The 11,743-nt window shown below is 41.7% G+C and overlaps 1 protein-coding gene across 1 annotated transcript; it reads left to right on the top strand.

Moving 5' to 3' along the window:
- Positions 1–643: 643 nt before the first annotated feature.
- On the top strand, positions 644–11,403 carry fem1c (fem-1 homolog c). Its single transcript, XM_032578798.1, has 6 exons — positions 644–1,990; positions 6,667–6,836; positions 6,945–7,130; positions 7,323–7,834; positions 8,084–8,260; positions 9,505–11,403. The coding sequence occupies exons 1-6, from the start codon at positions 1,447–1,449 to the stop codon at positions 9,767–9,769; spliced, it is 1,854 nt and encodes a 617-aa protein (XP_032434689.1). The 5' UTR covers positions 644–1,446; the 3' UTR covers positions 9,770–11,403.
- The last annotated feature ends 340 nt before the right edge of the window (positions 11,404–11,743 follow it).

The following is an 11,743-nucleotide window of genomic DNA, read 5'->3' as shown; positions in this document are numbered from 1 at the left end:
TATGTTTTCCTACCAAGAGCATGAGCCATGTCCCTACAGAAGAACAGTATTCCCACAACATGGTAATATTTGCATGTTTCATCATGGTGTGTTCAAGAAAATGTGCGATGTACGTTTTCCATTTTACAATGTGCTTTGCATGTTGGCCGAAAGTAACATTTTTGGTTTTACCTGTAATAATAAAAATGCTTTATTTTCCTTACACGTCACAATTCTGCGTTTCTTTGTGTTGAACTAGAAAATCCGAGTATTGTAACATCACACATTTTTAAAATTAAAAAATTCAGTCAGCATGAATACTTTTGCAAGACACTTGATCAATTAGATTTTCTTTTAATTTTGCGGGTGGAATTGCTATTTGGATTCCGGATTTTATTTTATTTTTTTAAACAATTGTAATAAGATTTTTTGGTAATCTGATTTTTAAATTTCAGCTGGCAACGCACATATTTTTACTTCCTCCAAGCTCATGTTTTAATAAGCCGCATATTTGCCAAAGTTTGATCAGTACACCTTTAGTCTGCCTCAGTATTCTTCCCAACTTTAGTTTCCTACGATCGACTACGTAACAAGCTACCCGATCTGTGATTGGACAGTGGCCCGTCAGTCATTCCCCTTTAAGGAGAGAAAAGACTGCGTTGAGCTTGTGATTTGACAGAAACTGAGTCGTGATCGTCCGGTCTGCTCGTGGGCGGTTAGGCTCCCTAATTTACGTTTTACCTCTTTGGGAAATATTCCACCGAGTCAGTTCGCTGAGTGGTTTCACCGGAAGAGTATAACCCTCCCCTTTCTAGGGGATAGAATCAGTTTCCTTTTGATTTTTGCTTTTTTTGACGCGTGTGAGAGGAAACACTCCGCTCTGACACTGGGGGATATCCCCAGCTCTTTCGGTCGTTTTCCAGGCTAGGCTAACAGCCGCGGCAGTAGCACGGGATTACGGGCGGGGGTGAATTTCTTCTCTTCGGCCCTAAGAAGGAGGATATAAAAACCGTGAAATGCCGTGGAACAATGACGAGCGAAGGGAACAGAGCTGACGAAGGAGAGGAAGATACACCAGCGGGAGAGAGTCGCACAGACGAGCAGTAAAGAGGTGAAAAGTAGAACAGTATTCGAGCTTCATCGATCAAGGAAGTTTATTAGCTAACTCGCTAGCTCGTCGTTAAATGTACCGCCTGATCATCAAGGGTCGTTTGAAACGACTCGGTTATTAATAGACCTAAAGTTTCACATAACCGACTGTACTGATGCCAAAGTGCAAAGGCTGATCTGTTAACAGCCTCGTACCTCTCTGGGCTCTTAATAACAAAACGGAAGCTAACTAGCTTAGCGTTAGCTTGAAATTGGAAGGTTGTAAACAAAGGGTTCCCAGCTTCAAGTGACCCTTGCCCCCTTTGTTTTACCGACATCATTACCCTTTGACCCCAACCGTGAAGCTCGCCGTCAGACATGGATTTAAAGACGGCGGTGTATAACGCGGCCAGGGACGGGAAACTCCGTTTGCTTCAGAAACTGTTGGAGAACAAAGATGGACATGAAGTCACCAAGCTGATGGGCGAGAAGACGAACGGAGCCACCCCGTTGCTGATGGCCGCCCGGTACGGCCACCTGGACCTGGTGGAGTACCTGCTGGAATGCTGCTGCGCTCCGGTCGAGGTCGGAGGCTCGGTGAACTTTGATGGGGAGACAATAGAGGGGGCGCCGCCTCTCTGGGCTGCCTCTGCGGCGGGTCACCTGAAGGTGGTCCAGTCCCTGCTGGGGCACGGAGCTTCTGTCAACAGCACGACCCTCACCAACTCTACGCCCCTGAGGGCAGCCTGCTTTGACGGGCACCTGGACATCGTCAGATACCTAGTGGAACACAAAGCTGACCTGGAGGTGGCCAACAGACACGGACACACGTGTCTAATGATTTCCTGTTACAAGGGCCACAAAGAGATAGCGCAGTACCTGCTGGAGAAAGGTGCGGATGTCAACAGGAAAAGTGTAAAAGGTAAGTTCAAATGTACCCAGACTACACTGTCTCAGCCCAGTTAAGGGCTTAGGGAGGTATAATGGAATAAGCAGTTGACCAAAATCAACTAAAGCCCAACTAAATTTTAGTTTTTTTGCAGAAAAAAAAAGTCAACTACTAATAAAACCAGAAGAAGTAAACCTACATGGACAATCTACTGCCTGCAGCTGTTGTCTGCACACTAACATTATTTGATTTCTGTCCAGATTTGGTCTTTTCCCATCAGAATTTGACAAGTTAATTTTTTACTTTTCATACACTTATCACATTTTTAGCCTAACTACATGTGCTGTCTGTCCCCAGCTAATGCAGACTTTGGAATCATGGGTAAAGTCAGACAAAAAAAAATCTTCAGCTTCAGGAAGCCTAGCCAGTTGCATCAAGTCATTTACTTTGCGGTAATCCCTCTTCTTCCTCAGTTAGCAAGGGGTGACTGTAGGAAGTAACGACTTCCTTTAAACAAAAACCAGCCTCTAGCAGAATCAGGTCAGAATTTATCATATTTAACTGATTGCATACTGACAGCTATATTGGCAACATTTATGTCAAGATAAAATGCTTCCAACATGATGCAAACTTTCAAAATGATACAAGGAAAACTTATTGAAGATGGTGATAAAGAGAACTTAAATTCATTGTTTTAAAATTTGTTTTAATGCGCTCCTGGATTTGCTGCTTTGCAAACATTAGCCAATAGGGTCTCATGTAGTATTGCTCCTAGAAACTTCAACTTCCCAGGCTTTATTTTGTTTTGGGTATTTTAGATGTGCTCTATGAAGACAAACAAAAAAAAACAATCTTCTAATGGACTTTCGGTGAATACTGAACCGATCGTTATAGTCACCAAATTTCAAGTCTATAAATCCATCAATCAACAGTTTTTGTGTTTTTTGATCATCTACATAATCATATCCCTTAACGGTTAAAGGGAGATCATCTTTTAATTCCTTTTCTGCTGGATTCAAACTGTTGATTCCAATAAAAAAAAAAAAAAAAAAAACAGCAACACATCTGTTCCCTTTGTGTTGTGATTTTGGAGGTCAGACCTCAGAGAAAACAAGTTGTCAGTATTGGCCACTAAAACTAGCCAGATCAGTGCATCAAAATGAACCAGAACCACCACACAGCTTGTAAAACAATGTCATACGACACAAAAATGGAGATGCATTTGCATATTTCTGGCCTAAATGACTCAGCATACCAACACGAACTTCTGGTTTCAATGGAAAGCTACGTCAGCTCTGTCTCTGTCTGGGTGTGTCTGAAGTATCAGACTTAGTCTTTTTACTTAGAGTTCCAGAAACACTGAAAGATCACAGGTCATTTACTCATAGATCATGTCAACAGTATATGATTACAAATTATAGTATTACATGAACCTCAATCCTTTATTTGTTATACAACGTAATGTAACATATGGTGTGTGCAGCAAATAACTGGTGCATATGTGGTTCAGCGAAGGCTTGACATGGGAGTTGCATTCTCAAAATCTGTCTCCATCGTGTAATTATCATGTAAATCCTGCAGAACAGTGACAAACCTGCAAGCAGGCACATGTATTAGGTTGGCATATATTAGTTCCCACCTCCTACACATCATTGATTTAAAAAAGAAAAAGAACAACATTTCTCATACAGCTTACCTTCAGCTCGCCTGATTAAATTGCAGCGTATGGATGATGCAACATTAATTTCTGTTCAGTGAGTTTGAACAGGAGCTGTATCCTCCTTTACCAATACAACTGTGATCATTGGTATTTTTTTCCACCCATTACATTTATAATGAGCGACTTCTTTCTGGAAAAACATGATTGGCTCAGTGCTAGTTAAGCTAACAAGTAAGCTAGTAAAAAGTGGTAGAGTCAAGTAATAGAAATCACCTAATAATAAGCAAACCTCTAGTCTGCTGTCATTAAATCAGTGCTTTTTCCTCCTTTAGTTTCTCAATAACTTGTTAGTGTTGAGGCTTAGCTTCTGCTTTAAAATATTCCATAGTTAGCCTTTGTTTTCAAAGCTCCTCTGAAATTCTGAGAGTTTCATATCTTCACTATTTTTTTACTTTTTTAGATGCAGTGGAAAGTGTAGCAACTGCATGATTAGGACCAAATAAGGAAAAAAATATTACGGTATTCTTTATGCAATATCCTTAATACACGAAGCATGTTAAAACAGTTTCTGCAGTCAAGTTAGGAAACTCAATCCCACCTGTTGGACATTTGAACCTCCTGGGGCTCGGTCATATTAAACTGCTGTCACAGTTTTTGTGAAAAGCTTGTTTTGATCCAGTGGGAGCCTCAGTTGTAGTTTATCCATAAACCACTAAATCGAACTTGTATGTTTTTGTTTGCCTGAAAATTGAATAATAGATGTAGAAAAAGATACAAGTGGCTCTTTAGTACATTTAAATCGTTGCCTCCTATTTTAATGAAGGTAAAACACGTGCATCTACTGCAGAAATTGTAGTGGGTTTAATTCTGGAAAGATTTATTTTTGATCTGGTTAAAAGCTTCCTCAAAGATCAGCCCTTTAAGACTGAGATATTTTAGACATAATCAGTGGAGCTAATCAAGGATTTTTATTTTGACACAATTTAGAAACTATGAAGAGACATTTATGTGTTTTGTAGCACTCTCAAGAATTAGAAGGAAAAATGTCTCTATGACAGAGACTGCCTGGTGGGGAAAAAGACCAAACAAGATGAAATTGTATTAAAAGATGAAATTGTGTGTGAACAGCTCTGGTCCATTCTTTTAGGTTTATTTACCTTTTTTATGCTTGACTCATTTGTAGGTCAGTGGGTTGGCAAACAACAACATGTTGCTCTGATAATGTTCAAGAGAAAAGGTCAGGCTAAAAATGTTCAAAAAATACATTAAGATGTTTTGAAAACTAAAGTCTGTAAGTCTGGTGTTGTAGAAGTATTCATATCCCTTGGTCTTCTGTCTTTGCTTTTTGTTTTATTGACGTGTTTTTATACACATCGGGGTTTTATATGATTAAATGCAAACACAAAATTGAGGAAGGGGCAAAAAAACCTCTCCTCTTCCTTCTGAGGAAAATCATCTCCGCAACATGATTCTTCCACAAATGTGTTCCTTAATAGACGTGCTGTTTAGTTTTCCTTTTTGAGGCGATATACAATATTAGTTTAGCTTATTTTTGGCATTTAGGCCAGATGGTTTCATCTGACCAGATGTATGTTTGCGGTTTCTCTCTCATAGCTTGTGGGGAACTGCAAACGGGACATCCCAGCTATTTTCTTGCCACTCCTCCATTAAGGCCTGATCTGTGGAGAACCCAACCAGAGATTGTCCCGTCAGCCGCTGCTGTGGTTTTCTGCAGAGTAATCATGGATGTCTTAGCTGCTTCTCTAATTGATGGTCTCCTTTTTTAGCCTATCGCTTTGCCAAGTTTGCAGTTGTGCCATGCTCTTGTTTTGGGTACAGACTGAACATCTTACAGACAACTCAAAGCTTGGGTTATAGGTTTTTCTTTTACCTAAAGCTACTTAGAATTTCTGCATAGCATTCTCTACTTTTGACCTTGGTCTTCAACGTGAGAACATTGTGTGCTCACCAATGTTCTCCAATAAGCCGGTGAGGCCTTCAGAGACCAGCTAGATACATGAAGTCACACACAGGTGGACTCTGTTTACTAAGTGGGTGACTTTTGAAAGTAGCAGTTTTGCTCTGGGTTTTACTAGACCTGCTCAATGCATCCAACCGCAGTTATCATCAATTTCTTGCTGTAGCATCGCAGTTGCAAGGGACAGCTTGGCTGCAATATGTGACAGGATTTAACATTTTAGGTGTCATTTGTTGAAGATCTGCAAACCAAACATTTAGCCAGTTAAATGGAAACCAGCAACCAGTGGTGGGACATTATGTAATAATAAAGTCATCAATTACAGTGTTGCAATACTATTGCAATTAAATATTTAGCTTGAATTGTGCAGCACTAAATCTCATTTGGATGTATTAGTAAACTTTTTTTTTAATAGTTTTAGTTCATGTGTTTTATAACAACTTCTTTTTTTTTTCTTGTATATTATCACCGGTGACACACCGGTCGGTGTGTCATAAGATCCAAAAGAAATACATAGTTTTTGGTTGTTACAAGACAAACTGAGAAAACATCCGAGGTGAATACTTTTACACGCCACGGTACAAAGTAGCAGAAAGGAAACAAGTCGAAAACAAAATACAGTTCACACATCAAGTCAAAGTTTATTTACATAGCACATTTACAACAACCTCGGCTGACCAAAGTGCCTCACAATAATTATATAATCATAGGTAGATAAATCATAAAATAAGAAATAAAATTAAGTTGATAAATAATAAAATTGGCAGTAAAATACCAAGAAAATAATAAAACGAATAAAAACCAAGGCAAGACGTACTTAATTTCTATTGCTGCAATTTTACAAAAACTCGAATCTGTTAAGTACAATTTTTTTAATTTATTTTTTTTCCTTTTGAGACTAACGACATTTTTCAGCGTTATTGAACTCCTTATGAAAATATGTTTATTAATTATGCCTGAGATGAATTCCTAGTAGCCTGTAGTGATGTAACATAATTTTTTTTAATGTTCTGGCTGGATATAAATAAGTCTACAGCCTGACTTTAAGGCCTGCGTCGTCTCTGATCTCAGGTAACACGGCGCTGCATGACTGCGCAGAGTCCGGCAGCCTGGAGATCATGCGGATGTTGCTGCAGTACGGCGCAACCATGGAGCGGGACGGCTACGGCATGACTCCGCTCCTCTCCGCCAGCGTCACTGGCCACACTAACATCGTAGACTACCTGACGACGCACCAGCAGGTCAGCCTTTTCCGCCGATAGCCGTGCGAGGCGTTTTGTCAGCATGAGAACGTGAGAGTTTGTGTTTTGAATCACTTACTGGAAAAGCCGCGTTGTTTCCTCCTGCAGACGAGTCACACGGAGCGAATTGATGCCTTGGAGCTTTTGGGAGCAACGTTCGTCGACAAGAAGAGAGATCTGCTGGGAGCGTTAAAGTATTGGAAGAGAGCCATGGACCTGAGATACACAGACAGTAACACCGTCCACAAACCGGAACCCAAGCATCTCATCATGGCTTACGACTATGCTAAAGAGGTGAGGATTATTTTTACTGTCTGTGATTGTCAGGTTTTAAAGAAGTGGAGGCTGAGTAAAAGAGACTGCTTAAAACTTCTTTTTGATTAGGAATTATTTCTCATTTCATAAAAAAAAATAAAAAAAATCTTTGGTGCTTTCACCATGGTGACATTCCCAGATATATTCAAGTGTTTGAAATCTTCCTTTCAGGTCACAAACGGGGAGGAGCTGGACGGGTTGATCTCCGACCCGGACGAGATGCGGATGCAGGCGCTGCTCATCCGGGAGAGAATCCTGGGCCCCCAGCATCCAGACACATCCTACTACATCCGTTACCGGGGCGCCGTCTACGCCGACTCGGGAAACTTTGAGCGCTGCATCAACCTGTGGAAGTACGCGCTGGAAATGCAACAGAACAACCTGGACCCGCTGAGCCCCATGACGACCTCCAGCCTGCTGTCGTTCGCCGAACTCTTCTCCTTCATGCTGCAGGACAGGGCCAAGGGACTCCTGGGGACATCCGTGTCCTTTGAGGACCTGATGGGAATCTTGACCAAGAGCGTGTTGGAGATAGAGCGAGCGGTCAAACAGATCGGGCCGATGCCGCCTGACCCCGCTCAGCTCAGCAAGGCCTTGTCGATTATCCTGCACCTCATTTGTCTCCTGGAAAAGGTGCCGTGTACCACAGAGCAGGACCATTTCAAGAAGGAAACCATCTATAGGTATGTGGCAGAATGAGAAAAATCATTTTGAAGTGATATTCTCTGACCCAATATTGTAAAATGACTCATTTTTGCTTATAAAATGGGATCAGTGTAACTTTGTTCTCATCATAGGTCTTTGAACTTTTCTGTCATTCACACCCAAAAACTATGATTCAGTCTCAACATCCTGATTGCTTTCATAAGATTAATGACTCATGGTTGTTTGAGTGTTTTTGACTCGGCGCTTCAAAACTTTTACCCTCTTAGGTTCCTGAAGCTCCAGCCGTGTGGGAAGAACGGCTTCACCCCTTTACACCTGGCAGTGGACCGCAACACCACCTGCGTGGGCCGCTACCCTGTGTGCAAGTTTCCCTCCCTCACGGTGGCGTCCATCCTCCTCGAGTGCGGGGCGGATGTCAACAGCCGAGACGAAGACGACAACAGGTCCACTTTTTACTGAAAACGCTTAGACCTAAACAGTTCCTCTGTTTTTGTATATATATTTATATATATATAAAAAAAAATAAAAGGCTAGACGCACTACCTTGCAAAAGTATTCATGCCTCTATAAGCACAGTATAAATGTATGTTACTGGAGCTTTACAGTAAGTGATAGACCAATAGTAAGGACTGCACATTTGTGAGCTGGATGGGAAATTTTTCAAGCCTGAAAAGTTTAGCATACATTTCTATATTTCATCTCTTTATTTGTTTCAAGTTGTATTGAGAACAAATCAGAATCTGCAAGAGACCTATGGGATCTTTGGGAGCTGCTGAAGCGGTCGAATCTGTTGGCAGCAGGTTTTGCTCTCCAACAATGTGATCTTCATACAAGAGTGGCCTGCAGAAGTCCTTTGTTGCAAGAAAGCAATAAAAAGTTCAGTTTCTAATTAGCCACACATTTTTAAATATGCAGAGGAAACTTTCCGAGTGGGGGAGTCGCCGGGGGCTGTCCCATGACTCCCCCACTCGGCTCCTCCAGACTAGTGGCAACAGCAATTGGCATACACCTGGTGGAACTGAGAGTCTGCTGAGATCATCACAGGAACTACTTCTCAGTCCAAAACTCCTCAGAACGTTGCTAAAGGCTTAATGGAGAAACATTGTGATGACGTGCTGAAGGCAGAGTGTCAGAAAGAGCCACAAGGCCGATTCAAGGTGTTAAATTGCAAAGTCAAGTCATGTTTGACATGTACAACATTTTTATAACTGATGGTAACATAGTTAATAGTTCTGTAAATGGCACCATGTGCCTGGAAAGTACATAATGCTGCCCCATATTCATGAGTCAGGATGTTCGAATGAAAGTCTGGAACAACTTTCTGATAATTTATTTTGAAAACTGAAGTTCAGATTCTCTCCATCCAAACTGATTTATATTGAGCTATTTTGCAAATGGCAACAGGCAAAAACTTCAGTGTCTAGATGTACGAAGCTGGTCGAGAAATTTCAAAGCAGACTCGTATGGATTGGCAGATCACACTGTTCACATTTAATTTGTGGACAAAATGTTGTGAATCACATTCTTTCCCTGAGTAACTTCAGCTGTGCGCTTCTGTTTGTGGTCATCTTTTAAAATGCCCTGAAATCTGAGCTTTCCGGTGCAAATACTGTTGCAAGTTGCTTGTAGACTCTGCCGGGAGTAAATCTGTGGCACAATCTAACAAGCTTGTTCATTTGTCCCACAGCCCCCTCCACATAGCCGCATCCAACGGTCACCCCGACATCATGAACCTGCTGATTTCCTGCGGGAATCACTTCGACAGCACCAACGCCTTCCAGCAGACGGCCTGCGATCTCCTGGACGAGAAGGAGCTGGCCCGGAACGTCATCCAGCCCATCAACCACACCACGCTGCAGTGCCTCGCTGCCAGGGCCATCATCAAGCACAGCCTCCACTACCGGGGGAACATTCCCGAGAAGCTGGAAGCCTTCGTCTTGCTCCACAGATAATGACTGTACAGTAATGGGGTTGCGAGGGACAGAAAGCGGAGCGGGAGCTGACCATACACGTCAAGGAGCTTTACACACGCTTAACCCACAGGGTGTTTAAAAAAAACAACAACAACAAAACAGACTGTTATCTGGGTTTGGTTTGCTAGAAGAAACTCACACTAAATACCCAACTTAACCAGGATGGACTGAATTCGCCGATAGAGCCGCAGCGCTGACCGCCATCGGTTGGCGGGGATGTATTAGAATCACGGTGCAACATGGATTATAACTGGTTGTTTCTCCTAATGAACTGAACAGAGGAATTTACATATTTTTGCTTGAGGAATCTTTTTTTTTTTTTTTTTTTTTTTTTTTTCATATTCCACAATGCTATTTATTGAATGAAACTTGAGAGATTTTTCTCCATGCTGGCTTCCATCCAGTCTCAACATCACCTGCTTCTCTTCTCTCCAGTCTTCAGCCTGCTACTACTGTTCTTATTTAGGTTTTTGCTTTTCCCCTCACTGTTGCCAACGGACCCGGACTCTTCCTCAGCCATCAGGTTTTTTTTTTGTTTTTGTACTCTTAACAACACGCAGAGGTTTTGCTCTTTTTCTTTTCTGCTGAGTGGAGTAGATTTTACAGTAATTTATCTTTCCCACTTTGATGTGTAACAAAGCTTTACAAAAGGGGTGGGGGGATGGAGTGTGTGAACACCATAAGTGCTTTATTTTTCCTATGCACAGGCTGGGCTGTTGGAAAGAGACTGTTGTATTCTGTGCCGGCACTTGTCTGTGCAATATCTCATGAGGTTGTTTTTTTTTTTTTTTCGTTGACTTCGTTGCTTTTTTTCGTAATCCGCCTTGTCGGGTGGAGGTGAAACCATAATGCTGACTCTGTGAGAAGAGTGAACGATTTTTGAGCGACTGACGTGTGGGTGTGTGTTTTCCATGCGTTATTTGTTGTATGCGTAGACTTTTTAAATTTTTTTTAAAATTTTTTTTTCGGTAAGTTACACAAACTGAGACCAGGAGTTTAATGTAGTGGCGCTCATGAAGATTCCATATTGCACAGGACGGCCACTGAGAAACCGCAGAGGCCGAACTCTCCAGAGTGCCGGCTCGTACCCAAAAGTGACCTCTCGACGTTCGCGCGTGGCTGACCTTTAAACGGCACCGTTTATTTTAGTTTTGTAATTTTTATCCGACCCGATTGAGCGGCAGAGAAGTCCAGGTGGCTCGCTAACGTTTGCCTCACTGTGCATGTGCAGCCCGTCACCGCGGGAGACCTCCCATGACGACTCCCATCAAACTTCAGACTGCAGCTGGTTCGTCTTGTACAAGCACTAGGACTGAAAAGCAAGGGAGAAAAGATGCCTCAATACACAGAATAGTAAAGCTTTGTGATCATCATGTTTGCACATTCAGCTCTAGACATGTGGGTTGAGAGGAAGGAGGGAGGGGAAAAAAGGGCTTTTTATAATTTGTAGGATTTCATATTGCAGTTCCAAACCAGACAGAAAATGTACTAGGGCACCCAGGGCAACTCGATTTGATCGGCACTTTACTACAGCGGAGATTAAGATTTGATATGGCATTAATCAAGTTCATATCTTAATTACCAGTTTGACAATAAAACCATGTTGCACTTGTCATCTTGACCAAATCTCTTTCTTTCAACGTGTTTGCTGCTTGTGAGTTTTACTGTTTTTCTGTTTTAAATATTTTATCCTTAAGAATTTGTTGTCATTAATAGAGTTAACCCAGCCGTGTCACTTCACTGGGATTTAAAATGTTGTATATTCGCAAATAGCCTGGGCAGAACACAAACATACTTCCATTGGGTGTCTCTGATTGGCTGCATATTTCTGCTGTTTTTGCTTCAAAAAAACCCGATGAGTTCTTTCTGAACAAAGACACTAAGTGTTCCCCCCCAAAGGGACGATTTTAAACAATTTGTTCTTTTAAGCCAGAAAAGATGATGTGATTTGCA

The sequence above is a fragment of the Xiphophorus hellerii genome, chromosome 12 (genome assembly GCF_003331165.1).
Source record: "Xiphophorus hellerii strain 12219 chromosome 12, Xiphophorus_hellerii-4.1, whole genome shotgun sequence".
In the NCBI taxonomy this organism is placed as follows: Eukaryota; Metazoa; Chordata; class Actinopteri; order Cyprinodontiformes; family Poeciliidae; genus Xiphophorus; species Xiphophorus hellerii.
This window is presented reverse-complemented; position numbering and strand designations above follow the sequence as displayed.

Coding starts and splice junctions, on each gene's coding strand:
- fem1c (XM_032578798.1), top strand. CDS start 1,447: ATGGATTTAAAGACGGCGGTGTATAACGCGGCCAGGGACGGGAAACTC. Junction 1,991..6,666: donor CAACAGGAAAAGTGTAAAAG/GTAAGTTCAAAT, acceptor CTCTGATCTCAG/GTAACACGGCGCTGCATGAC. Junction 7,131..7,322: donor CTTACGACTATGCTAAAGAG/GTGAGGATTATT, acceptor TCTTCCTTTCAG/GTCACAAACGGGGAGGAGCT.